At 38.4% G+C, this 26,786-nt stretch overlaps 1 protein-coding gene across 2 annotated transcripts; it reads right to left on the bottom strand.

Moving 5' to 3' along the window:
• Positions 4,018–26,530, bottom strand: LOC109819638 (fe-S cluster assembly factor HCF101, chloroplastic). 2 transcript variants are annotated; one of them, XM_020385426.1, is made up of 15 exons: positions 25,413–26,530; positions 25,219–25,326; positions 24,434–24,576; positions 24,293–24,343; positions 23,648–23,803; positions 23,018–23,161; positions 22,796–22,938; positions 21,919–21,988; positions 21,742–21,837; positions 21,348–21,437; positions 21,213–21,266; positions 20,674–20,797; positions 19,659–19,783; positions 19,167–19,289; positions 4,018–4,385 (listed from the first exon to the last, which is right to left on the bottom strand). In XM_020385426.1, the coding sequence occupies exons 1-15, from the start codon at positions 25,474–25,476 to the stop codon at positions 4,302–4,304; spliced, it is 1,575 nt and encodes a 524-aa protein (XP_020241015.1). In that variant the 5' UTR covers positions 25,477–26,530; the 3' UTR covers positions 4,018–4,301. The 2 variants fall into 2 exon arrangements, with proteins under 2 accessions (XP_020241015.1, XP_020241016.1); XM_020385427.1 differs by lacking the exons at positions 25,219–25,326; positions 25,413–26,530 and having other exon boundaries at positions 23,648–23,813; positions 24,434–24,572.

The following is a 26,786-nucleotide window of genomic DNA, read 5'->3' as shown; positions in this document are numbered from 1 at the left end:
AGCATGAACTAATAACACCACAAGCTCTATTGTTTATCTTCCTCCAAACCTTATCCTCCATATCAGCGGGTTTCTCTTTTAACTCAAGAGTCTCCTCCAAATTCTGTGCATCCAATGTGTCCATCACCTGACACCTCCACAATCCGAAATTGATCTTGCCGTCGAACTTCGGAACATCAATCTTCGTGTTATTGATGCTCAGACTCTGTATCGCCTTCGTAAGAGACGAACCTGATGTGCTTGCATCTCCCATGTTATCGATCTAACTTTTCAGATAGGAATCTTCACCGAATACTTCGAACGAGCCTGAAGCTCTGATACCAATTGTTGTGCGCGGCGGAAGCTTCTCGGAACGACATGAACAATCCAAGAGATAAATCACAACTAATAAGCCAAACACAATACCACAGCAAGACAACGAGTTTAACGTGCTTCGGCAAGTTACCTACGTCCACGGGCAAGGAGTGGGGAGTTCTTACTATTAGAAATCAAGAGAATACAAATAGAGTTACAAATCTCACCGATCAAACCCTAAAGCAATACTCTAGATCTCTCATAGATCTCCCACAATTGGATGCAACAATCCTCTCCAAAAAACTACTCAAAATCGTCCTTACTTAACCCTAATTAATCAGGTTTAGGGTTATATATCAACTCAGAAATGAACCGCGTCAAAAACCAAGGCCTAGCCCAAAATCAGTCTGCGGTCGACCGCGCAGGTCTCGCGGTCGACTGAACACCCCCTACAGAGAACTAAAATCCTACAGTCAAACTCGCGGTCGACCATGGCAGTCGACCGAACTTATTTCCGGAGAGATAATCGCCTACGGGGTCCCTGCGGTCGACCGTCACGGTCAACCGTCTTCAGCTCCGAATCCCACTGGCCTTCGTGCACGTTCGCGGTCGACCGCCAGTCTGCCTGGCTGATTCTTTCTGCTGTTTTCTTGCACTCTCTCGTCATTTCTTCACAATATCTAAGGAACTTGGTTGTATAATTGTAAGTGTCTTTTTTGCAATAATAATCTAGAGTTTACTGATCATACCTTCTTCTAGTGTTCTTATATCTGAGTATTTGGAGTCAAATTCTTGCCGACTATCATTTCACACCTCTTCTATCATCAATGGCGGTAGACTCTTTGCTTGAGTTGTTACATCCCTTGAGATTGTATCAAATTAGATATACTAATCCTACAATTAGAATGGATAGAATGAGACTTTATAATATACTTAATTAGGGATGTAGACATTCACTATTTTTTCCATCTGATTGCATGATCATCTTTCTTCTAACAAAACAACGTCAATGTAGACGGCAGACTAGAATGCCATGATAGTTTAATTACAGTAATATATATTAGTTTGTTTCATGTTACGCGTGCTTCTCCCTTATATTTCTCTTTCTCTTTATGCATTATTCTTTATATATTTTTTCTAGTTAATGAATTTGCTGGACAACTGATGTATTCTAACTACGCGAAAAATAATTAATAAAATGAATCATTAATTTCATAAATCAAGAAATGAAATGAAAATTTTTTCTGGAAAAAACTCACCTAACTCTTTAATGCAACTTAATTGCTCCTTTGAAAAACACCAATAGCACGCAGCTCCTAGAGATATAAGAGCATCTCCAAGAGATCCCTTGGATGTCCCTTAATCTAGGGGGAACTTTAAGGGAGGAGTTGATTCTTCTCCAATGGTTCCTCCTTAAAAGTCTCATACCCCTTAATTAATTATATTTAGTAATTTAAATTTATAGATTAGGATTTAATTAAATATGTGGTTTATTTATAAATGAATAAATAATTAAATATTAATAACTGATTTAATTAAATATGTGGTTTATTTATAAATGAATAAATAATTAAATATTAATAACTAAAAATAATTAATTAATTAATTTAAATTAATATTAATAACTAAAAATAATTAATTAATTAATTTAAATTAAGAAATTACCTTATATAATCATTAAATAAATTATTCATATTAAAATTTAACAAATAATTAATTTAGAATAAAAAATTAATCAAATTGAATTAACTATACATTAACTTAATTATATTATTTTAAATTAACTATACATTAACTGAATTTAATGAACTATAAATTAATTCTAAAAACATATATATTAATATAAAATTATAAGGGAAAGGTTAAGGGACTTTAACCTTCCCCTTAATTTGATGAGGAAGTTAAGGAACATGGGCTGAAGGGGGTTTTTTCCGTGTCCCACATCTCCCTTATATCTCCCTTAATTTAGCTAAGGGGCCGGATTTTTCCCGCCCCTTGGAGATGCTGATTTCACCTCAGCCAAAAAAAGGTCAATTAAATGCGCAACCTTTTGGCATTGAATTTTCCCAACCCTCACCAAGACAAGTCCAAAAGGGGTAATGGCATGATAAAGATATTTGGGGAAATGGGACCTGGAGAGTACGACGCGATCAAGGCCGCTTGTAAGCAAGATAGGACAACCCAAAATCCTTGGGCATATAATCTTGCGAGCAGTGGATGAGGGTGGTGTCGCACGTGGGTTTGAAGTGGTATAAGCTCGATCGTGTCGTTGTATCATTGGAGGGGTTGATGACAAACATAGCACCTTATCACAAAAAAAACAGGTACTAATTAAGGATACTTCTCATTTCTGTTGCAACTAAAATTTCTACTTTTATGTTTACAATGAGCAAATTAATATAGGTTCTCCTAATCTTATTGCCACTATGTACAACACGCAATGTGAACAAAACCTTGGTCATTTTGCCAAATTGGCCAACGCACTCAGACCAAGTAACAACCGAAGTGGGTAATGATGCATGCAGCTTTGGCTTTCGTGAAGGGCTTTGGTCGTGTTGAAAATGTGTCCAGATGTAGAAGTGATTTTTCTACTTTGGGAACTTTCCAGTTTTTGAGTCCTAGTTGGTAAAATATTTGACAAATATCTAGTTGGGAGACTGACTAGGAGTTAGATTGATATGTTGAATAATCAGTTGGTCTATTATTTTTTCCAGAAGTCTGTATTATTATTTTTTTCTTTTTTGTTTCTGCTTACTTTTCAGATTTTATAATTCTCACTGTACCTTTTCTTTCTCTTCATGGAAACAGTACAAACTTAAACATTGCATTAATAATTGAACTTGACCTTGGTTTCCAGTTTGTACTCTTGCACCTGTATTTCCTTACCATATAAATTTATCTTAAAATAACCTGCAGTTTTCTATATAGCTTCAATCATGACTGCATTAGTCAACATGGCTAGGAGAAGGCGAAACAAATTAATTTAATTACTACTAAAATTTACCCTGCACATAAATATCTTCAAGCATCCTATCGTCACAATCAATCAAGAAGGTGAGGCAGCAGACAAATTGCATGCTCTAATGACTATATCTACCTTCCGTAGGAATTTAGCATCAAATTTCAGCACAAATATCTAAAAATATGCATGCAAATATCTAAAAGTATTGGCAGCGTCATGCGAGAGATAATTTCCACAAGTTCCATCGGCTGCCGCCTGCACAAGGGAAGACAATCTTGCGAGAGGAAAGCGAGTGGCTGTATTTGGTCCACCCTTTTGACTTGTGCCTTGCATTGCCAATACTTGTTGAGATGTAGCTCTCAGTAGTGAGAGGATCTTGAGTGCAAACTGAAGAAAAACTGGGTAGCTGCCTCACTTTGGCTCGGTTTGCAATATGTCCATATGGGAGTTTAGATCGAGTATAATGTTCGAGCTAGCCATGATCAGAGAATTCACACATTGCGGTAGTTGCAGTTGCAAGTGTATTTTCTACATCATATTTCCTGTAGCTAGAACATTTCTCAATATGCATGCAGCAATAATTTATTCTATTCTTTAAGTATTTTGCTTTCCGATAACTCTTTGTAAATCTAGTAACACCAGTCGAACAGGCATTACCAACTACTTCTAACCAAACGCACTCTCAAATCTGCAGGCACAAATGTCTGGAATAGTGGATGACAAAATTTTAGCCCTAATTCACATCGACACAACAAAGTCCAGAACAAAGAAGAAACTGATAAAAATGATATTCAAGCAAAAATATAAAAAAATTTACACCAGAATTATTCATCTGTGATACATTAAGGGGCGATCCTTATTCTGATACAATACCACTTTTCATCAGTTCTATATCAATACAAATTTCGCACCGAACTGACAGTAATGGTAAATAATAAATCTTCTCCTTCCACATGTTTTATGGTCATCCGAAACTGTTCAAAAGCTAGTTTGTCAATTTTCTTATGCATGCGTGAACACCTCCACTATCATTTGATATGCTGATTTACGAAGCAGTGACATCTGCGGTTGTAGGTTGAGGAACATCAACAAGCCTCTCTATCATCTGTAATTGATCATATGGTGCTATCTGCAAAGTTGTAGGAATACATATGAGCAAGAATCAGTGGCTAAAATACCAGGTTTTGAAGCTATAAGAGCTAAGAAGGTAACTCATAGTAGAAGAATTGGTGGCATACATAACAGTTTTGAAGCGAATACAGGAAAAATGGGCAGAAAACACGTTTGGATGCTTCACGGTTGACCGCGACTGGCGCGGCGGTCGATCGCGAACGTGCACAAGAAAGAGATTGTTTCTGGACTTTTGGCGGTCGACCGTGAGTGGTGCGACGATCGACCGAGGACCCTGTAATCGGTTTTTCGTGGGTTTCTGTCTTCTGTCCGGTCGACCGCAGCGTCATGTGCGGTCGACCACGTAGCGGGTTTAGGCCTGATTGAGGTTTCCTGTTCGCATTGAGTTTGTGTTTTGATATAAATTAAAACACGATTTTCTAGGGTTTCTTAACAGAGTTTTTAGATTGTACTGAGCATATTGAGAGGGAGAACTTGTGAGCAAGTTGAGAGATTTGGTTTAGGGTTAGTGTGAGTGATTTTGTGAGATTGTAACCCTTTGTACTCTCCTTGATTTAGTGAAATCTCCCTATCCTCTCCCCGTGGATGTAGGTAAATTGTCGAACCACGTATATCTTTGTGTTTGGTTTGATTTATCGTATTTGGTTTGAATTGTGCTCGTGTGTGTGGTTTAGGTAAATTCATAGAATATAAAGTGCCAAAGCAGGTTAGAGCGAGTCAAAAACCGAGGTTTGAGGTTACAGCAAATGACGCATTAGTATCCAAACCATAATAAAGTTTTTTTTGGCATCTATGAGAAAACAATTAACAAGACTTGTAAAAACATTCATCGAGGCATAGCGTTGCTTGTGTGCTCTTTATAGTTTTCCTTGTCTTTCTTTGTGTGTGAAATGGAATACGTATCGGGAAAGTTTAATTGAAAAATAATTAATTTGGTAAATTAATCATTGTTAGTTATAGCTTGAGTTGCATGGGTAGGGGTAGGGGTACGGGTTCTGGTATTTGTACCGGACATGGCAAATTTGTGAGAGGTAAGGTATGGAGACACGGCTATATATATGTATGTATATTTATATGTATTAAAATTAATAAGTTATAAGATCAATATTGTACTTTCATTTACATAAGACCAATAAGTAAGAAATAGATGTGAAGTGTAGAATATACGTCTAAGAAGTGTATAAGGATTGTTTTAAATTAAAACATGTATTATATAATTGAGTATACACATGAATAAACGTATGCATATATTCAATAAGTGTCCTAGAGGTTTTGGTATGGGTACGGGTACGGGTATGGGTACTTGTCAGGCACAGGTACAGTTCCAATTTGAAGTACTCAGGTAACATAGGTTATATCATATGTAGCATGGTAATTCAAAGGAGATGAACCTGAACAGAGAATGTGATACTTGAGATGAGACTTGATGGACACGTTGAATACTTCCTTTTAGGGTTCTTTCCTAGAAACCATCTTACATTTAGGGTCAGTTTATATAAACCACCTTATATTTTTAACTTATATCTAAATCACTTGCAAAGTTAGTTTTTCTTCCAATCAACCAATCAAACACCTAGCCCTACTTTGGTGCTAAAATTTTCATGAAATTCCAATAACCCTCACTTAATTCATGTGGAAAGCTTGTTGAGCATTAACGAGAGAGCTCATGTGCTTCACACATGAGATTAAGTGAGGGTATTATTGGGATTTTAGGCAAATTTTAACAGCAAAGTAGTGTAGGTGGTTGATTGGAAGAAAAACTAATTTTGTAGGTTGTTTAGATATAAATTGAAAATATAATGTGATTTTCATAAACTGACTCTAAATATAAGGTGGTTTTAGGGGGGAAACCCTTCCATTTAACATATTCTGAATTTTGTAACATATGCTAGACATACATGTATCCATGAGAACCTAACCAAATCCTAAACCCCAAATATACTTTGTAACTCTCCGTAATGAAATAGAGGAAATATCCTAGACAAGTAAATACATATTTTCTCTCTGACTCTACTTATTTGGCTTGCAGTTTTTCTAAAAGAGAATCTTATTTATGGATACATGACGTCTTGAACTTTCTCCACAAGATGTAAACCCGAAAACAACAACATATCTCATTAATTGTAGTTTTTCAGCTCGATATAGGTCATTGAAAACTGAGAAGTGAAATTTTCCATATGCAGCCAAATCCACTAAAAACAGTTAACTGCCCAGGCACCCAAAGAGGAACCTGATTGCGTTGAGCAAGTTATTCATCTACCTAATAGAAAATTGCAATGTTGTAGCGGAGGACTGTAGGCTGTCTAAAAATCACAATAGATAGCTTATCCCCCATCAAACACCGATGATAGAAGTTACAATCTGACGACTTCCAGAAGGTTACAATTTGAAGACTTTCACGTAGATCGCTGAAGGTTATAATCTGACGACCTTCACGACAACCGATGAGAGCTCTAGTTCAACAGCATTCACAATCAACATCGGGAGTTACAATCTGACGACTCTCATATTCTCAAGGAGCCAAGACGAAGATTACAAGACAATGATCTTTGCAACGCTATGACAAAAGAGATTACTTGTTGATAATCTCTCCAAAGCAAGACGCGGAACTCATCACCGCGCTCTAAGACCAAAACGCGGAGGTCCTCCCCGTGTGTCAACAGTAAAACGCGAGGGTCGAACCCACGTTACAACAACAAAACGCTGGAGTCGGACCCGCATTACAACATCAAAACGCGAGGGTCGAACCCACGTTACAACATCAAAACGCTGGAGTCGGACTCGCGTTACAACATCAAAACGCTGGAGTCGGACCCGCGTTACAACATTAAAACGCTGGGGTCCGACCCGCGTTTTTCAATAACCAGTGGGTACCCAACTCCGCGTCTCCAGTCTAAAATACGGAGTTAGGGTCCTGAACGCCAACGTAGGCGTTTGACTCGTTCAAACATGAGCTGAACGGTTCCAAAACCGGTTCCCATGATTTGTGGACGGTTACACCCCACTTAGGAGTGATTTAAGGGGCGGTTACACCCCATTAATCCCCTATAAAAGCGAGTAAACTCAACTGAGTTCGGGGTTGGCTTCTTTCGTCCGGAGTTCAAGGCTTTTTCGGCTGGCATTTTCAGATCTGGGACTTGGCAGCGAAGGGTTGGATCTTCTTGGCTCGGATTGACCCTGGAGCTTGGCAGCAAAGAGAGGATCTTTGGAGCATTCTCGGATCTGGAGATCGACAACAGAGAGCTTTTATTCCTTGGCTTAATAACCAACTTTCGGCTCAAATTAACTCTTTCATAGAGTTTAAAACTCGTTCAGAGTTATCAACTCGTCCAGAGTTCTAAAACTTGCCACACAAGTTCTCCACAGCGTCGAATCGTGAGGAGAAGATATCGTTCTAGTGAAGCAAAACGTCGGATCGTCAACAGAGAGCAAACTCGACGCGAGCATTCGAGGGAGGCACTCCATCGCCACCGTGAAGAACCCAGTTTTAAACAAAGGGGAGAATCAAATTCATTCTCCTCTCTTTTATAATCAGGAAATCCAAATTATAATCGATTTTGAGAGAATACAAGTTAATTTTCTTTCATTGTCTTTTTACTGCAAATTTTCCCACAAACAGAAGATGGCGACTCCGCTGGAGAGAAGCTTCTCTGATGAAGAAGTGGTGGCGCAATCCGATGTTCATCTCACTGGAACAATCGTCGAAACTCTCGTGGTAGAGTTTGATCAAGCCAAGTTTGAGGAAGCTATCTCCTCCGGATCCCTTAGCCCCAAGGTTATGCGCAAGATCCACAAAGTCTCCAAGGAGACTAAACTATCTCCTCCGGATCCCTTAGCCCCAAGGTTATGCGCAAGATCCACAAAGTCTCCAAGGAGACTAAATATCCAACTGTTGCTGGAGTGCCGAAGAAAGTCCTCTCATTTGGTCAAAATTCATCAAACAGCCCCTCCTCTGAAGGACTGGGCTCTGCCTTTGCCAAACTCGTTCAACGAGTTGAAAACTCCACACCCGCGTCAACACGACGTGTCATGGGTGGTAAAAGGCCTACGACGGAGATAGATCCAATCAAAGCCGATGATGCCCTTGCAAAAGCCTTAAAACAGGCCAAGAAGAACGCTGCTCGTCGAAGAAGAATGTCTCAGCGACGAGCACAACTCCGAGAAAGTCGATCCTCCAACCAACGCGAACTTCGCGTTCGTAAGTTTAAACGCGACCCTGAGCTCCGCGTTTCTACTTTAGAACGCAAGCCTCATATTTATGAGCCCAAACATGAGCTTCGCGAGAACCAGACTGAACGCAGCCCTCAATGGCGCGTTTTACAGCCAAAACGCGGACCCCAAGTCTACGTTGAAAGCGAACTTCAGCTTCGCGTTTCTCAGTCAAAACGCGACCTTCGCATCGACACTGAAGAGCGCGACCCTCGCGTTGCCAAACCAAAATGCGGACCTCGCGTTTCAAGTGCCAAACGCGACCTTAGCGTCCCAAGTGCCAAATCCCAAGTGCCAAACGCGACCTCAGCGAGACCCCCGAATACTCTGCGTAGCGCGACTAGATTGAGAGGTGGATATAAGAAGTTCATGGATCCAAGGCATCTAAACCAGATTCATGTCCATCAAGAGCCAGTCATGTCCAATCATAGACTGGGGGTTCCAGTTCAAACCTCACGATCAGTGAGTAATTCTCATCGAATCTTTACAACAGATTTGAGAGAGTTCATATTGAGAGAAAGACCGATGCAACAAGTCATTCGTTTATTCCAATGTGAACGACTGATTACTACGGTCCTCTCAGGATGTCAATGCTGCTCATATGTGGCCAAACTGTTGGTGTTCAACCAATTTATGAACGTTGCTTTGCCTAACCAACAACGACGTTCGCACAGGAAGAAGTCTCCAGAGACCGAGTATCCTGATGTCACTATCAATGTGATCGGCAGAGGGAAAGCCTCAGGTCCTAGTTCCGATGACTCTGAGACAAGTCGTTTGCCGACCGTCAGAGAAATCGCTAACGAGTTTGAAGGAGTTTACCGACGCACTCGGACGCGAACATGAGCCATTCCCCTGTCAACTATCGGAGGTTAGCCAGAGGAACCAATTCCGATGATGAACACTCAGCCATTGTAGAGTCACAATCATCAAGCTCTTTTGTTGAACATGAGAGCTCCGCTTATATGACGGGAAACCATGAAGATCTCGCAAAGAGACTTGATGAGCAGGAGGCCATGCTCAAATCTCAGCAAGAGGCCATCAATGAACTCATGGCCCTGTTGACTCAAATCGTCGCAGACAAGACCAAATCTCAGGAGATAGATTCGCCACCTAGGCAAGAATCTTCCAGGAGAGAAAAAGCGTCTTCATCCCGACCTCACACAAGCAAAGGAAAGGAAAAAATGGTTGATGGTGCTGCTTCTGATCAAGAAGCCCATAACCTGGAATCTTCCTCTGATGAAGCAAAAGAGACTGAGAACGAGCAGAATCTCTAGTCTGCCAAAATGGAAGAATTGGAAGCCCGTCTCAATGCCATAGCCAACAGAAGCGAGCTCCAAGACGAGGGAGTTGTCAGACCCTATCCTGTCGAATGGGATGCAGCCCCTTATCCTCCAAAATTTGAAGTCCCGACGCTACAAACTTTTGACGGTACGGGATCACCGAACCAACATATTTATCATTTCAAGTCACAGACTGGGAATATAATATCAAACGATGCCATACTGGCTCGATTGTTCATTGGCACCCTTAAGGGAGTTGCCTTTGAATGGTTCAGGAAACTTCCTGCCGGATGTATCCAAAAGTGGGCAGATCTAGAGAGACTCTTCCTGTCAAGATTTTTTAAAGAGGATACAGAAGTCTCCATCCATACCCTTCTCGCCACTAAGCAGAAGAAGAGAGAATCCGTCAAAGCCTTCGTCAAGAGGTTCCGAACCATGGCTCTCCGGTGTTCGTCAGGTATGACACAGTCTACCTTAGTAGAGACATGTCAACACAACTTACAGAGCAATCGGACCAAGCTCATTCTTCCCAGTCAGAACCAGAAGATACTACGACCACTGAAGCTAATCCTCTTCAGTAGGATGCCGAGTCTCTAATAACTATCACGTTAACAATTACCTCTGATAGTCAAACTCATTAGATAGTGGCCTACTCCTTTTTCCCCCTGCACTTGTTCAAAACTGGGGGTTGGTTTATTTGTAGTTCATTGGATTATGAGTAATAAAGTTTCTGAGTTGTTATGTTTAATAGAATACATCTGTCAACCACAAAATCTATCAAAACTATCACGTTAACAGTTACCTCTGATAGTCCATCAATCTGTCAATTCTCTTCAATAGGATGGTAGGTCCACAAAACTATCACGTTAACAGTTACCTCTGATAGTCCATCAATCTGCCAATCCACTTCAATAGGAGGGCAGGTCCACAAAACTATTATGTTAACATCTACCTCTGATAGTCCCTCAACTTGTCAATCCTCTTCTTAATAAGGAAGATACCACGACTATTGAAGCTAATCCTCCTCAATAGGATGGCGAATCTACCAAAACTATCACGTTAACAGTTACCTCTGATAGTCCATCAATCTGCTAATCCGCTTCAATAGGATGACAGGTCCATAAATCTATCACGTTAACAGTTACCTCTGATAGTCCATCAATCTGCTAATCCGCTTCAATAGGATGACAAGTCCACAACTATCACGTTAACAGTTATCTCTGATAGTCAAACTCATCAGATAATAGCCTACCTGGTGATGTGACTCTATTCCGACTTCATGGATAGTGCCTCACTAGACGATGTGTATTGTCTACCTCTTTTTATTCCCCTGCTAAGTCTTAATCTAGACTGGGGGTTGGTTACTTGGGATCCACTGTCTACCTCTTTTTATTCCCCTGCTAAGTCTTAATCTAGACTGGGGGTTGGTTACTTGGGATCCACTGGATTAAGAGTAACGAATCTTTCACATCGTCGAGTGAACATTACACTTTTGATGATCATCACCCCCACGGAGTATGAATTCAGTTGGCATCGCTCCTAATTTGTCACGTTAACAATATACCTCTGATAATCAACTTATCAATCCTCTTCGATAGAGCGATAAGTCCTCAAAATTGCTCAAATCGCAATCTTCCCCAACAAGACACTAAGTCTTCAAAATCTTAGCATCAAAATTCATCCCTTCTGATGATAAACTCACCTAGAAAGTTTCCCCAGCGAGACGCTAATTCCCAAAATCTTGTGCAAGTCACAAGTACACATTCCTGTCACGTTAATATTATACCTCTGACAACCCACTTATCAATCCTCTTCAATAGGATGATAAGTCCACAAAGTTGCTCCGATCGTAACATATTCCTGTCACGTTAACATTATACCTCTGACAACCCACTTATCAATCCTCTTCAATAGGATGATAAGTCCACAAAGTTGCTCCGATCGCAACACATTCCTGTCACGTTAACATTATACCTCTGACAACCCACTTATCAATCCTCTTTAATAGGATAATAAGTCCACGAAGTTGCTCCGATCGCAACACATTCCTGTCACGTTAACATCATACCTCTGACAACCCACTTATCAATCCTCTTCAATATGATGATAAGTCCACAAAGTTGCTCCGATCGCAACACATTCCTGTCACGTTAACATTATACCTCTGACAATCCACTTATCAATCCTCGTCAATAGGGTGATAAGTCTCCAAAGTTGCTCCAATCGCAACACAAATTTCCGTCATGTTAACATCATACCTCTGACAAAATCAACTTATCGTCTCTCTTCAATAGAGCGATAGGTCCACAAACCTGTCATGTTAACACCAAACCTCTGACAATCCACTTATCGACTCTCCCCAATAGAGCGATAGGTCATCAAACTTGCCCTGATAGTAATATTCTTCTTGTTAGGGTAACATCATACCTCTGACAAAATCAACTTATCGACTCTCCTTAATAGAGCGATAGGTCCGTAAATTTTAGTCAAGTTAACATCACACCTCTGACGATCAAACCAGCTTATCGACTCTCTTCAATAGAGCGATAAGCCCATAAAATACTGTTAGGTTAACATCACACCTCTAACAGTCAAATTCCCTAATAAACTTGTTAATCTCTTTTCAACAAGAATAGCAAGTCTTTATTATAAAACCCCTAGCGGATTAAATATTTTCTGGAATTATCCTAGTGATAATAAAGAAAATTTCTGAATTTCACTCTAAGTGGAAATTCATGCCAAGTTAATATTACACCTCTGGCGCTTCCAACTTTTTTTTAGTGTTTCAAGTAACACAGGAAGAAATAATAACAAAGCCTACATATTCAATATCGTAGCGGGTCGTTATTAATAACGCCAAAATCCATGCGTAAAATCCATGCCTTACACGCATGGGGAAATTTATCCCGAATCCTAAGTAGGGATAAGTCAACGCCTAACAAGCGTTGCCGTTAGTCTTTCACCGTAAAAAGGACAAAAGTCTACGTATTCAACATCGTAGCAGGTCGTTATTAATAACGCCAAAATCCATGCCTTACACGCATGGGGAACTTTATCTCAAATCCTAAGTAAGGATAAGTCTACGCCTAACACGCGTTACCGGTTAATCTTTTACCGTGAAAAAGATATCAAAATCCATGCCTCACACGTATGGGGGACTTTATCTCGATCCCTAATTAGGGATAAGTCAACGCCTAACACGCGTTGCCGGTTAGTTTTTTCCGTAAAAATGACAAAGTCTATGTATTCAAAATCATAGCATTAAGTCTAAGAGGGTTCATTCTCTTAGCAAAACGTTACATGTGAAACGGGTTCAAATAATTCACATGCTAGCCCGACTCAAACGGTAGTCGGTAAAGGCTTATCAAATCCGTTGATGGCTGAGGGTTTGCCAAAAATCCTATGCATGTTCGTAGGTCCATTAACTTAATGGATGTGAGCCGGGACTTGAAACAGATGAGCTAAAGACAAGTCTCAAAGACTTAGTTAAAAATAAACGGAAGCCACTTCCATGTCTTAAGTCAAAACGCTGAGGTCAGACCCGCGATGCAAAAAACCGAACGCCGAGGTCACACCCGTGTTCCAAATTCAACATCCAAGGGTGAGGCCCGCGTCTCAAGTTCAAAACGTAGGGATACACCTCAATATTCCAGAAGCAGGATTATGACGCATACCTTCACACAGGTCCTACATGGTAAATCCCTTCAACCAAGATACCTTCGAAGCGAGTGCAGAGAACGACTCCTTTACAACAAGGAATCAACAGCTCCAGGATCGGAGTTGAGATCCAAAGTATTTCAAAAATTCGTCCCAGTCAACCGCGAACTTTCGAAAACTTTAGAGGGGGTTCTGTAGGCTGTCTAAAAATCACAATAGATAGCTTATCCCCCATCAAACACCGATGATGGAAGTTACAATCTGACGACTTCCATAAGGCTACAATTTGAAGACTTTCACGTAGATCGCTGAAGGTTACAATCTGACGACCTTCACGACAACCGATGAGAGCTCTAGTTCAACAGCATTCACAATCAACATCGGGAGTTACAATCTGACGACTCTCATATTCTCAAGGAGCCAAGACGAAGATTACAAGACAATGATCTTTGCAACGCTATGACAAAAGAGATTACTTGTTGATAATCTCTCCAAAGCAAGACGCGGAACTCATCACCGCGCTCTAAGACCAAAACGCGAAGGTCTTCCCCGTGTATCAACACCAAAACGCGGAGGTCCTCCCCGTATGTTAACAGTAAAACGCGAGGGTCGAACCCACGTTATAACATCAAAACGCTGGAGTCGGACCCACGTTACAATATCAAAACGCGAGGGTCGAACCCACGTTACAACATCAAAACGCTGGAGTCGGACCCGCGTTACAACATCAAAATGCTGGAGTCGGACCCGCGTTACAACATTAAAACGCTGGGGTCGGACCCGCGTTACAACATTAAAACGCTGGGGTCGGACCCGCGTTTTTCAATGCCCAGCGGGTACCCAACTCCACGTCTCTAGTCTAAAATACGGAGTTAGGGTCCTGAATGCCAACGTGGGCGTTTGACTCGTTCAAACATGAGCTGAACGGTTCCAAAACCGGTTCCCATGATTTGTGGGCGGTTACACCCCACTTAGGAGTGATTTAAGGGGCGGTTACACCCCCTTAATCCCCTATAAAAGCGAGTAAACTCAACTGAGTTCGGGGTTAGCTTCTTTCGTCCGAAGTTCAAGGATTTTTCGGCTGGCATTTTCAGATCTGGGACTTGGCAGCGAAGGGTTGGATCTTCTTGGCTCGGATTGACCCTGGAGCTTGGCAGCAAAGAGAGGATCTTTGGAGCATTCTCGGATCTGGAGATCGACAACAGAGAGCTTTTATTCCTTGGCTTAATAACCAACTTTCGGCTCAAATTAACTCTTTCATAGAGTTTAAAACTCGTTCAGAATTATCAACTCGTCCAGAGTTCTAAAACTTACCACGCAAGTTCTCCACAGCGTCGAATCGTGAGGAGAAGACATCGTTCCAGTGAAGCAAAACGTCGGATCGTCAACGGAGAGCAAACTCGACGCGAGCATTCGAGGGAGGCACTCCATCGTCACCGTGAAGAACCCAGTTTTAAACAAAGGGGAGAATCAAATTCATTCTCCTCTCTTTTGTAATCAGGAAATCCAAATTGTAATCGATTTTGAGAGAATACAAGTCAATTTTCTTTCATTGTCTTTTTACTGCAAATTTTCCCACAAACAAGGACTTCACAGACACAAAAGATGTCCATACAAAGTGAAAAATGACATAACACTGATATAAACACATTAGAGACAAAGAGAACAGCACATAATAATTTAACGTGGCTTAGTTAGTGTGACCTACACCCACGGGTAAGATAACAAAGAAATTTACTAATCATAATTAAGGAGATTATAAAGGAGATTATTCTCAAATATCTCTCCAAACTCACAAAGAAGAGAACACTCAAAACTCTCTCTTTTTTCTTTTTCTCTTTTTTTCTTTTCTCTCTCTCTCTCTTGTTTTCTCTGTCCGATGTATTTTTTACCTTTCACAGCTCTCCCCCTTTTATAACACTTTACCTCTAATATGTAATAAATATTATGATGGGGGCTAGGACTCAAAATAGTAGAGCTAAGTGTTGAAAAGAACCACAATTTTTGATAACCGCAATGTTTGACTCCGTATTCAAGGCACTTCACAAATCCCCACCTTGACTTAAATATGATAACTCTTCTCTCCACTCTTGCTGTCACGCTTGATGCCCTTGACAGGCTTAACCTCTATGTTGTTGAACTCCAAGCAATTCGAGATAATGCTCGAACTTACATAAAGATACAGGCTTCATCATCATATATGTTAGGCTATCAGCAATACCAATTTTTTCAATCTTGATGACTTTAATTTTCTTAATAAAATGATACATAATATCTATATGTTTAGTTCTTTCATGATATATCTGATGCTTTGTCAAATGTATTACACTATGATTATCACAAAATATTATAGTAACACATTAGTGTAAGCCGAGATTTTCAACCAAACATTTTAACCAAAACAACTTCTTTCACTACTTCTGTCACTACCATACACTCTGCCTCTGTAATAGACAAAGTAACCATCGACTTTAAAGTCGCCTCCCAACTAATGACACTACCTAAATGAGTGAATATATAACCTGTCAGGAATAGTCTCTTATCCAAATCGTCTGCATAATCTGAATCAGAATAGCCAAATATTCTGCAATCTAAATATGTTCCTACCAAAATATAAACTCATATTAGTAGATCCTCTAAAATATCTAAGTATCTATTTCACAGACGGCTAATTAATCTTTCTAGGCTTATCCATATATTGACTCATAACACTGGCTATATGTGAAATATCAAGACAGCTACAAATCATACATACATAATGCTTCTTACTACACTAGCATAAGGAACACAAAATATGTACTGCTCCTCTTCTTCAGTCGGAGGAGACAAATCTGCTAAAAGATAAAAATAAGCAGAAAGCAGAGTCTTCACAGAATTGGCATCAATTATGCCAGATCTCTCCAATACCTTCTTGATATATTTCTCCTGAGATAGAAATAAATTTCTTTTTCGTATGTTCCTGTGGATCTTCATCCCTAAAATCTTCTTCGCTGCTCTCAGATCTTTCATCTGAAACTCATGCTTGAGCTAAGATTTCAACTCGTTGATTTCTAACATGCTTTTAGTTGTAATTAACATGCCATCAACATACAAAAGTAAATATAGAAAAGAATCATCATTGAGCTTTTATGATAAACACAACTATCATATTTACTCCTAGAATAACCATGCTCAAACATGAGAGTATCAAATCTCAAATATCACTGTCTCGGAGATTGCTTTAACCCATAAAGAGATTTCTTTAACATGCAGACATGATCTTTTTTACCTTCAACAACGAACCCCTCTGACTAATACATAAAGATCTTCTCCTCAAGCTGAGATTGCTTCAACAACGAACCCCTCTAACTAATGCGTAAAGGTTGTTTCCACATTAAGTTGCTTAAGCTCCAAATCAAAGTGAGCAACTATGGCAAGCAACACATGGATTGAGGTGTACTTTATAACTGGAGAGAATACCTTCAGTCTAACTATAACATTTAGCTACTAAGCGTGTCTTGTATCTAATAGAATCTAGATCCGGAGTTCCTTCTTTCTACTGGAAGACCCGTTTGTAGCCAATGATTTTCTATCCCCTTTGTCGCTTCATTAACTCTCATGTCTGATTTTTGTAAAGAGACTCCATCTCTTCAGTCATTGCAACAGTCTAATCTGTAGCCTCACTGCCACTAATAACCTTATTGCAGGTAGAAGGCTATGGGATCTCAAACAATTCTGCTATGCTCAAAGCGTAAGCAACCATGTCTGCATAACGTTGAGTAGGTCGAATCTGCCTTTTTGTTCTCCCGTGGAAATATTGTATTATTATTCTTGCGGTGTATTAATGTCTAAAGTTGAACCATCAGCAGTATAAACCAGTTCAACATGAGTGCCCTAAAGCACTCCCTTTGAAGTGGAGTTCTCTAGCTCCACCTGTTTACTAGAATTCTTTTCAATACCTACAGTATCAATAACGAACTCATTTCTCGTGTGAAGCATGGATTTCTCATAAAAAGTAACATCCCTACTTAGGTGACTTGTGATCAGAACATCACAATCTATATCCCTTTACCCAGTAGCATATCCTAAATAGATTACTTTCTTTGCTCTAGGTTCAAACTTACCATCATTAGCATGAAAATCAGCAAAGCAACTAAATATAAATGAGAGTAATTAGCAGGGGCACCAGATTATACCTCTCCTGGGGTCTTAAAATTAATCGTTGTAGAAGGAAATCTATTTATCAAATAGCAAGCTATACTGACTATCTCGGCCCAAACGTCATTTGACAAATCAGCATTAAAGAGCATGCACTGAGCTCTCTCTAAAAATATTCTATTCATTCTTTTTGTAACTCCATTTTACTTTTGTGTATGCCGAATTGTACGATGACGTACAATACCTTCATTGTTGCAGAACTGGTTAAGCTTTATGGAACAAAACTCCATCCCGTGTCGGTTCTAAAGCGCTTCACTTTTTTTCATGTTTGGTTCTCAATCATAACCTTCCGCTGTTTGAAGGTTGCAAAAACATCACTCTTATGCTTCAAATAATACATCCAAACTTTTCTGGAATAATCATCAATTAATTTTAGCAGAAAATAAGCTCCACCTTTCGATGTTAAAGGACCCCAAACATTTGAATGGATATAATCTAAAGTATCTTTAGTTTCATGGACACCAGTACCAAAAGAACTCTATGGCGTTTGTCAAAAACACAATGCTCATAAAAGTCCAACTTGCTAGTTTTCTAACCACAAAGAAGACCTTGTTTGCTCAATATATCTAGTGCTCTCTCACACATATGCCCTAATCACATATGTCATAAACGTGAAGTGTCAGAATCTAAATCCTTTAAGGATTATACTACTGCAACACCTGTCACTGTACTGCCTTCAAGGATATATAGTGTATTTACTTCCTTTCCTTTCATCACAACAAGAGAGTCTTTAGTAACTCTCAAAACTCCATTTTCACTCATATTTGTGAAGTACCTTGAATATGAAGTCAAACATTATGGCTGTCAAAAATTGCGGCTCTTTTTCAACACCTGACACTACTATATTGAGTCCTCGCCTACCTATTGCACACACCCTAATGTCTATTTCACATTTAGAGGTGAAGTATTATAAAGGGGGAGCAATGTGAAGGGTGAAAAATGCATCGGACACAAAAAAAAGAGAAAGAGTGAAAAGAAAAGGAGAGAAAAAGAAAGATAAAGAGCTTTAAGTGTTCTCTTGTTTGTGAGTTTGGGGAGATATTTGAGAATGATCTCCTTTATAATCTTCTCTATTTTGATGAGTAAATTCATTTGCTATCTTCCGCCTATGGATTTAGGTTACACTGACTGAACCACGTTAAATCCTTGTGTGTTCTCTTTGTCTCTATTGTGTTTATGTCAATGCCGCGTCATTATTCTTGGAACATGCGATGTGAAAATAAGTATTCAAGGGCATAAATTCAACACCACCGTAACCATATCTCCTATTCAAAGTCATGTAGTTAGTGGCTTACTTAACGATCCTATTATAGCCACCAGAAAACAGATTTATTGTTATAGATGTAACAAGCGTTAGATATGCCAGCATTAATGTTCTCATGCACCCAATATAGAATACTTAGATAAAGGAATTAGTAAAATACAACTAGTATTACCTGGCTGAACCCATCAGGCCATGTTATTGAGACTGCGTAGTTACCCATTGGTCGGATATCTTCAGGCTCAATATCTTCAGGGATATCTCCAAATTGTAGCTTCTGCTCGCCCGTCCACTCATCCTAAATGAATAAGCACCCGTGTTTTTTCCTTATTGCTGAACTTGCAACTAAGCATTTAATACAAGCAGATAAAACTCATGGCATGAAAATTTTACTATGCAACAGTGAAGATCAAAAGATACTGTAACTCATGGGATTTTACTTTTCTATGCAATGGGCTCCAGAAGGTGATTGTTTTCCATCCATTCTTGAAAATTTAATATTCTTATGAGGATTAATGGTGTGGCATATCCAACAATTTTACTGCAAGATGGTATATTCATGAGTATTGCCTTAATTCATGAGAATCTAGATCTTTTGGAGCTTTATTCAGCAGTTCCAAAATGTAAATAAAATGTTGCATCCGATATAACAGAATAATTTACATACCACACTTTGAGCAGAGCGATCATTCCGTCTCACTGTTGCAGGATGCAACAAGAATTCTTCATCTGACTCTGGTACCCTCACTCTGATCGCTCTAACAGACTTATCATAGGATACTGCCGTGGAAACTGAAAATAGAAATAATTTCTGTCACAAGGAAGACAGTAGAAAATAAAGAGCGGAAGGGAAGCTGTAATTATAATGAGTATAGACTAGAGTAGTAAGGTGAGTATAGTAGTAGGGTAGGGGTAGGTAGTATATAGTAGTATATATATAATAAAGTATTATCATATATATATATATATATATTATATATATATATATATATATATATATATATATATATATATGAGAAATAATGGGGGTATGCTTGGTACCAAGCACAAATTTTGTGCTTGGTAGTGATGTGTCACATTCCTATCCACTCACTACCCATATGAATTTGTTCCCACATCTTGAATGAGTGGAGGGGGATTTGACACCTCACTACCAAGCACAAATTTTTGTGCTTGGTACGCAAGCGACATACCCATATTTCTCTCTCTATATATTATATATATATATATATATAATATATATATATATATATATTATAATATATATTAGTACGCTAAGATCATATGCATCTTCGCATTCATTTCTTTGAGAGAAACTCCATTATTAATCAAGAATCTAGACTCTCTGATTAGTCAGATAGACAAAAGTTATTAGATGGAAGGATACTTTATTTTACAATCAAGCATATCAAATATATCAGGGACTGAAATATATGCCATACTGCATGGATTGAAAGGGCACATATATTCTGAATTAATCTCAACAGTATATCCGGTTTTAAATATCTTCAAAGAATGCCAAGATAGACAAGCCCCTAGACATAGGCTCCTCATTCTTCGCATGTTGGAGAGAAATTAGCAGGTATTATGCTAATAAAATTAGTTTTATAGTGTGCAGTAAGTGCTAATAAAATTGCTTTATTCATAGTGTGCAATCAAATTGATGCTGGAAGATAAACTACCTTGTTGACGAATTTTAGCACATTGTTGAACAACACAAACTCCGAGATTCTGAAATGTGCTTGCCACCTCACCTAGAGGATCAGCCACCACTTCAGGAATTCCACTATCTCCAGAAGCTGATAACTGCCAAAGGGAATTCTATGTTACAAAACTAAGAAATGAACCATTTACATAAACATTGATTGAAATTGAGAAACAAATAGCTCACTATTATTATATGCCTATGCCTATAAACTAGTCATGATTCCTTTAGGCAATTCAAATTAGACATCAATAAGATTAATTACATATTGCCATGTAGAGTACCTACTTTTAGATGAGTAAATCCACCTCTAAATAAGGGATTGTCATGTATGGGAAAAAAATCTAATACATCCAAGAAAAACTTACACAACCATAATTATCAGCCGTATAAATCTATTCCCTAAATTTAGACATAACTCTTTCCACTAGTTACATAGTAGTTTTGCATCGAAAGTATCTTATTATGTAGTGATAGTCTTTTCTTATGATATCAGGAATTCAACCTAAGACATACCGTTGGTCGAATGGGAAGATCAAAAAGATGAGGTATTCCAAACTGCTGGACAACCTATAAAGAGCAAATTGGCATATTAAAATCAAGATAACTTCACCTTGATAATGAAATAAGTTGAACTATTCAATTACATGCCTGAGAACCGGAACCTTTACCAAAAGGGTAATAGCGCTTCTCGTCAGCATCAAAGTAGCACATATTCTCAACTACTGCAACGCAGGGAACCTTCAAAAGAGAAATTCCTCAGAATAATTACTAAGCACTACTTTTCTCAAATTGAATCACGTAAAATGTAATCTCCTATATGATCATTTTTTTCATTCTTTACATTGTAAATAACTGAAGGCTACATTTTAAGAAGAATAATACTAACTGTATAACAATTATTGTGCTACTTTGGTACCAAAAAACTAATATCTAACAAACCCATATACTGAAGTTGGAACGACGGGCCAATAAACATCAGTAAGTGCTATTATGACAATTTCTGTATATAGTCTCTTCAAGATAAATTATCTAAGATGAGTACCTTAAGTTTTGAAAACATGCGGACTCCTTTAGCAACATCAATGAATGCTAACTTCTGTGGGGTGGTAACAATCACTGCTGCAGTCAGTGGAGCAACCTGATAAAATGAATGTTTAACCATAATTCTGGACGATAAAAATAAAAGACTCAGGTTTGTAGATATAGAGAAAATATGAACCTGACACAAAGTAAGTTGAATGTCACCAGTTCCAGGTGGCATATCAATAACAAGATAGTCCAGTTCTCCCCTGTATGGTGCAATAGTCAGGACCACAAAATCTGTGTAGTATTGAATGCAAAAAGAATGATCATCATACTAAAAATTTTCAGATGGAGAATTAGTAGACAAATGCCTTATATGAAGGCATAAAAGATATGACAGCAAGTCTACATGTAAAGACGACATGACAAAAGTGATCCTGATGATATATAAATCATGATGTTCAGCATAAGAAACAGAAGTATACACCTCCATCATAAAACATATCCTGCACTCTCAAAGCAAACTATTAACTTACTCTAGGGGCGTATTCATTTTACAATTTGGAAGTTCCATAACTAGGCAAGTAGCTCTCGTTATGTGAGTGGTCAAATTCTATCCAAAAGCTCTAGCCAACCAAGAAGAAAGATAGCCCATCATATAAATTATAGCATCTATGCACTAATATGACAGCTTAAGGTTAGATCTATTTGAAAATTCCAGCTACAAAAACTTCTGCCCATCAAGTGCTCACTCTGCCCATTGATTCCTATCCAAACGCTCTAGCAAACCAAGAAGAGAGAGCCCATCATAGGGTAAGTAGGTAGGCACCTTACGGCATGCAGTTTAAACTAATGCATCTAGGACTAGAAGAGTCACAAAAATCTCCTTGCCTAGTAAAGAATCAAGAGGAGGAAGCATCTATGCACTAATAAGCAAGTATCAAAGGGAATTTTACCACAAACAATGAAAACAGAAGTCTGGATTTCTAAAGCATTATAATTATACAGATTTATCTGGTGGTTAAGAGTAGTCACACTTCTAATTTAAAGCTAACTTAAAATATCCATCATACCATTCAGCAGTAGTTAGCAATTGATTGATGACCCCTGATACCATTGGACCCCGCATAATAGCCCGTCCTTGACCAGCAAACCCAAAAGATACCAACTTTACACCCAAATACTCTGTTGGAATGATGGTTCTTGTTTCTGGGTTCTAGAAAGAAGCTGCTTCAGGTTCACAAATATGGAACTTTAATGATATGTGTTTAGATCAATCTGCTTTAGAAAAGTACCATTTCTAACAATCGGTTTTCAGGAGAAACCATCGTCGGTAAACTTGGACCATAAACATCGGCATCAAAGACGCCAACTCTAGCACCCATACCAGCTAATGTGTATGCAAGGTTTACAGCTACGGTAGACTTTCCAACACCTCCCTGCATGTTTTAGAAACATTAGTTTTTTTCATTTAAATAGCTAGTGAAGAGACGATGATTGTCTAACAATATACAGTGACTGAATAACATCAAATAAAGTATGTAAAACTGCCAGTCTGAATTAAGTAATAAGCAACAAATATGAATGAGATGATCCCTCATCCTTGTTTGTATAATGTCGAGTGATAAGAGTAACCAATGGGAATAACCTGAATTGGCATTTTCCCCATTTTCCGAAGTATCTATACCTATGTGACACAATTAACTATGATGATTAGAGACTAGTATCAGATGTAATGTGCAAAGATCACAATGCAGTTAGAAGTCCAAGAAAAATCTAGATATTTTGGTCGATGACAGTATTGAATGTCTTTGAATTCAATAAATAGCTTTTGGAAGCGTTCATTGTGATTATGATAATATTAGCATTTGGAATGAGAAGTATAGGGAAAGGAATATTATTGTAGAGGATATCGGAAGTTTTACCTTGCAACTAGAAACTGCAATTATATTTGAAATATTTTGTAGTCCCTTGGGAAGTTCTCCAGCAAAAACAGATTTCGCAGCCTGCGCCGACATTTCCACGCTAACTTTATTAACCCATGGAAGTGCTGCCACAACCTCATTTGCTCTTTGTTCAAACTGGCAGGAACTGAAAGTGTCTTAGGCATTTAGGAAGAAATCCACTGTATTTCAATATGCATGAATACATAACTTCATTTATAGATAATGTCATACAAGTACAAGAATATAATGTGGTTAGAAGGAGTTTGATGTCATCTGGTTTAGACTGAGAGAAATTGTTATATGGTAGCAGTTAAGTTTGATAATTCACAAGCTCCATCTCAAAAGTGGCAATAATTAAAGGTTTGCTGTAATTTACTCTTAAATCAAATAATGTTACTTTAGACCTCCTCTAGCGTCCATAGTAACTGAACTTCTACATGAAGCTTCCGTTTGTCTAATTTATATCCTAGAAGCTCTTTTTCCTAAGAAAAAAATTTAAACAACAGATTCTATTAGATGACTCTAACAATTACATTTCATCGCATAAATTACCGGTGAAAAAGGAATCTTTTACATAAATAAACACAAAGTATGTGACAAACCAACAACTGTGATTCCATTTACCATGTCCTTGATTGGGCATGCTGGAGTTGTGAGTTCCAAACGAAATGAAACCTAAATTCACACAAGCAAAAAAATCTGTCAGCCACAATCATGTGATCTAAATAACATGATAGAAATTTCTCAGGGCAAGCCCATTATCACCTCTTTAGATGATTCATCAATCTGCAAATCCTTCACAAAGCCACATGAAACAATGTCTGTTCCAAAATCTGGATCTATGATCTGGGATAAAGCCTTCAATACATCTTCCTTTTCTTTATCAACTGATATTGGCGAGGTGCCAGCTGAAAAAGGAGAAGATATAAGTCCAACAGGTCTCGAGATTCACAAAGTAAAGATTTTGCTTGACTGTGTGCATTTTTTCAGTGCATAATGGGTCAAGACAAGCTGGGAATGTGATCCTTATGCTTTTCAATTTTTCGCCCTCCCCCCGGAATTCAACTGATATCAAGAATTTTTCATAGAGGATGTAGTGATTCTTGGAAAATAAAGCTCGAAAGGTATTTCCACCATTCGGCACTTACTCATCATGAGCATCAATGTTCTGTAGACTTGTTGTAGCTATTGAGAATTGGGATATTACACACAATGTGAACGTCCCACTAAAAGCTCAATCGAGTTCATAAAGATCAATACGTAGAATCCGGACAATTCGGTATTGATTTTCGCAGAAGAAGCATTTCTCATCCACACTGTAACTAACAAAGTTCCTTAAATTCATTTACTAAAAGTGAAAACCCAAGTGGTTCACCTCACAGAACTTATTGGAATCATGAATGACTTCAATATAACCATACCTCACAAATCCCCTGAACAAGATTCATATGTTAGTCAAACTTGAGCCTCAAAAAACCCAAACATACTAATTTCAACTAATTTCTCATGAATTTGGTTGGGTTAATAAAGTTTCAGGTAGCAGAAGGAACCTTGAGCTTGCGTTGCTCTTATATGGAATGAGCTCAAACTCGGCCTCCAATGGCTAAAGCACTGAGTAGCCATAGGAACAAGAAATGGTCGCCTACTGCAAACAAGCCCTGCAACAAAACGGTGAGGGTGAGATAACCATCAATTTGAAAGAGAGAGAATGAGAGCAAGAAATTGAGGAGAAATTAAAGGGTACCTTCATTTGGGTGTGTTCTTGATAAAGGAGGGAGAGTATTTGATGGAACTTGAAGAAGCTGCATTATTTTCTTGCTTTCAGTTGCAGAGGATAGAGGAACCGAGTGGGTGGCCTTGGTTTTGATTTGAAGTTTATTTCTTTATTTATCATTTATTTCGTTATATATGCTATTTTCCTTATACGAAAGTGGGTTAGGCCATTTAATTGGGCTTTAGGCCCAATTATGGTGGAAGTCGATTTTAATATTTGCTTCCATGAAATCAGAAACACAGGACGTTATTATGGAAGGTGATTTGAATAAACGCCAAGTGAGTTGGGCCACTTGTATTTTGCAAATGACTCCTCACGCCATACAATTTATAATTTTACCTTTTTGTATTTGGATTCTATTATTAATATCTTAGAATGAACAAACATCCAATTTGGTTTCAAGTAGGTGTTTTCTTTTCCTTTTTTTCCCCCTTTTTGTGATATACTGATTATTAAGACGGCACTTATATACCTTGGATTAGTAACATATATCCAATTAAGAGTTGTGCGATGAGTACTCACGAAACCCTGCTTACAATTGAGGCCCAACACTAAAAGGGGCCTTAAAAATGAGATCGATTAACAATCAAGGCCCACAAGCAACCTGATTAAATGAACACGTGATGAAGGAGTCCTACTGCTTGGACTTGGCTCGTCACATAAATAAACTAGCCTGCACCAACCTTAGACCCCTAGGCCTGCAGGACAGGACAATTCAAAACTTACGATTTGATGAACTTGCAAGGTCACGAGTCTAATTTTGCACAGAAAAAATGTCACACAAGTCTAAGTTCATAATTGAATTCCTGTTCCCTATATAGATAAGATCTAAAGATTCTTCCATTTTCGAAATATCTACGCCCATGAGCAAACACAATAATGTCAAATCACAGGCACAAAGAGAAAATTATGAGTATTCCACCATTTTATGCGCTATTTTCACTGGTTCAGTGTGTTATTTTTATAATTCCTTGCTATTATTTGCATGATTTAAAAACTGATAGTAAAACACATATAGTCATATTTTTCCTTCCTGCATAATTTCTTTACAAGATGAGCCCAGAAATTCAAAATAGTAAAATGACAATATATATAAAATGACAATACTACTAATTTTTTTGCTCACATTCAAATTAAGAAACTATAATAAGATATGAAAGTTATTTAACTTAATACAATTACAATTGACCTTCGTGTGTTTTCATGTTTTGAAATCATCGAATAATAACATCATTCGATACGTCACTAAACACATCAATTTCAATATAAACATGTGTTTTCTCCCCCAAAATTGATGGTAGTTATTTGATATGTGGTGAATAGGGCAATTTAAATTAATGGGTC

The sequence above is a fragment of the Asparagus officinalis genome, chromosome 8 (genome assembly GCF_001876935.1).
Source record: "Asparagus officinalis chromosome 8, Aspof.V1, whole genome shotgun sequence".
Classification (NCBI taxonomy): Eukaryota; Viridiplantae; Streptophyta; class Magnoliopsida; order Asparagales; family Asparagaceae; genus Asparagus; species Asparagus officinalis.
This window is presented reverse-complemented; position numbering and strand designations above follow the sequence as displayed.

Bases quoted from the DNA above. Each gene is read 5' to 3' on its own strand.
- LOC109819638 (XM_020385426.1), bottom strand. From the start codon at position 25,476: ATGCAGCTTCTTCAAGTTCCATCAAATACTCTCCCTCCTTTATCAAGA. The intron at 21,267-21,347 runs GCATGTAATTGA...TGCTCTTTATAG, and splicing joins GTAAAGGTTCCGGTTCTCAG to GTTGTCCAGCAGTTTGGAAT. The intron at 4,386-19,166 runs GTAATACTAGTT...ACAACTTTGCAG, and splicing joins GGCCTGATGGGTTCAGCCAG to ATAGCACCATATGATCAATT.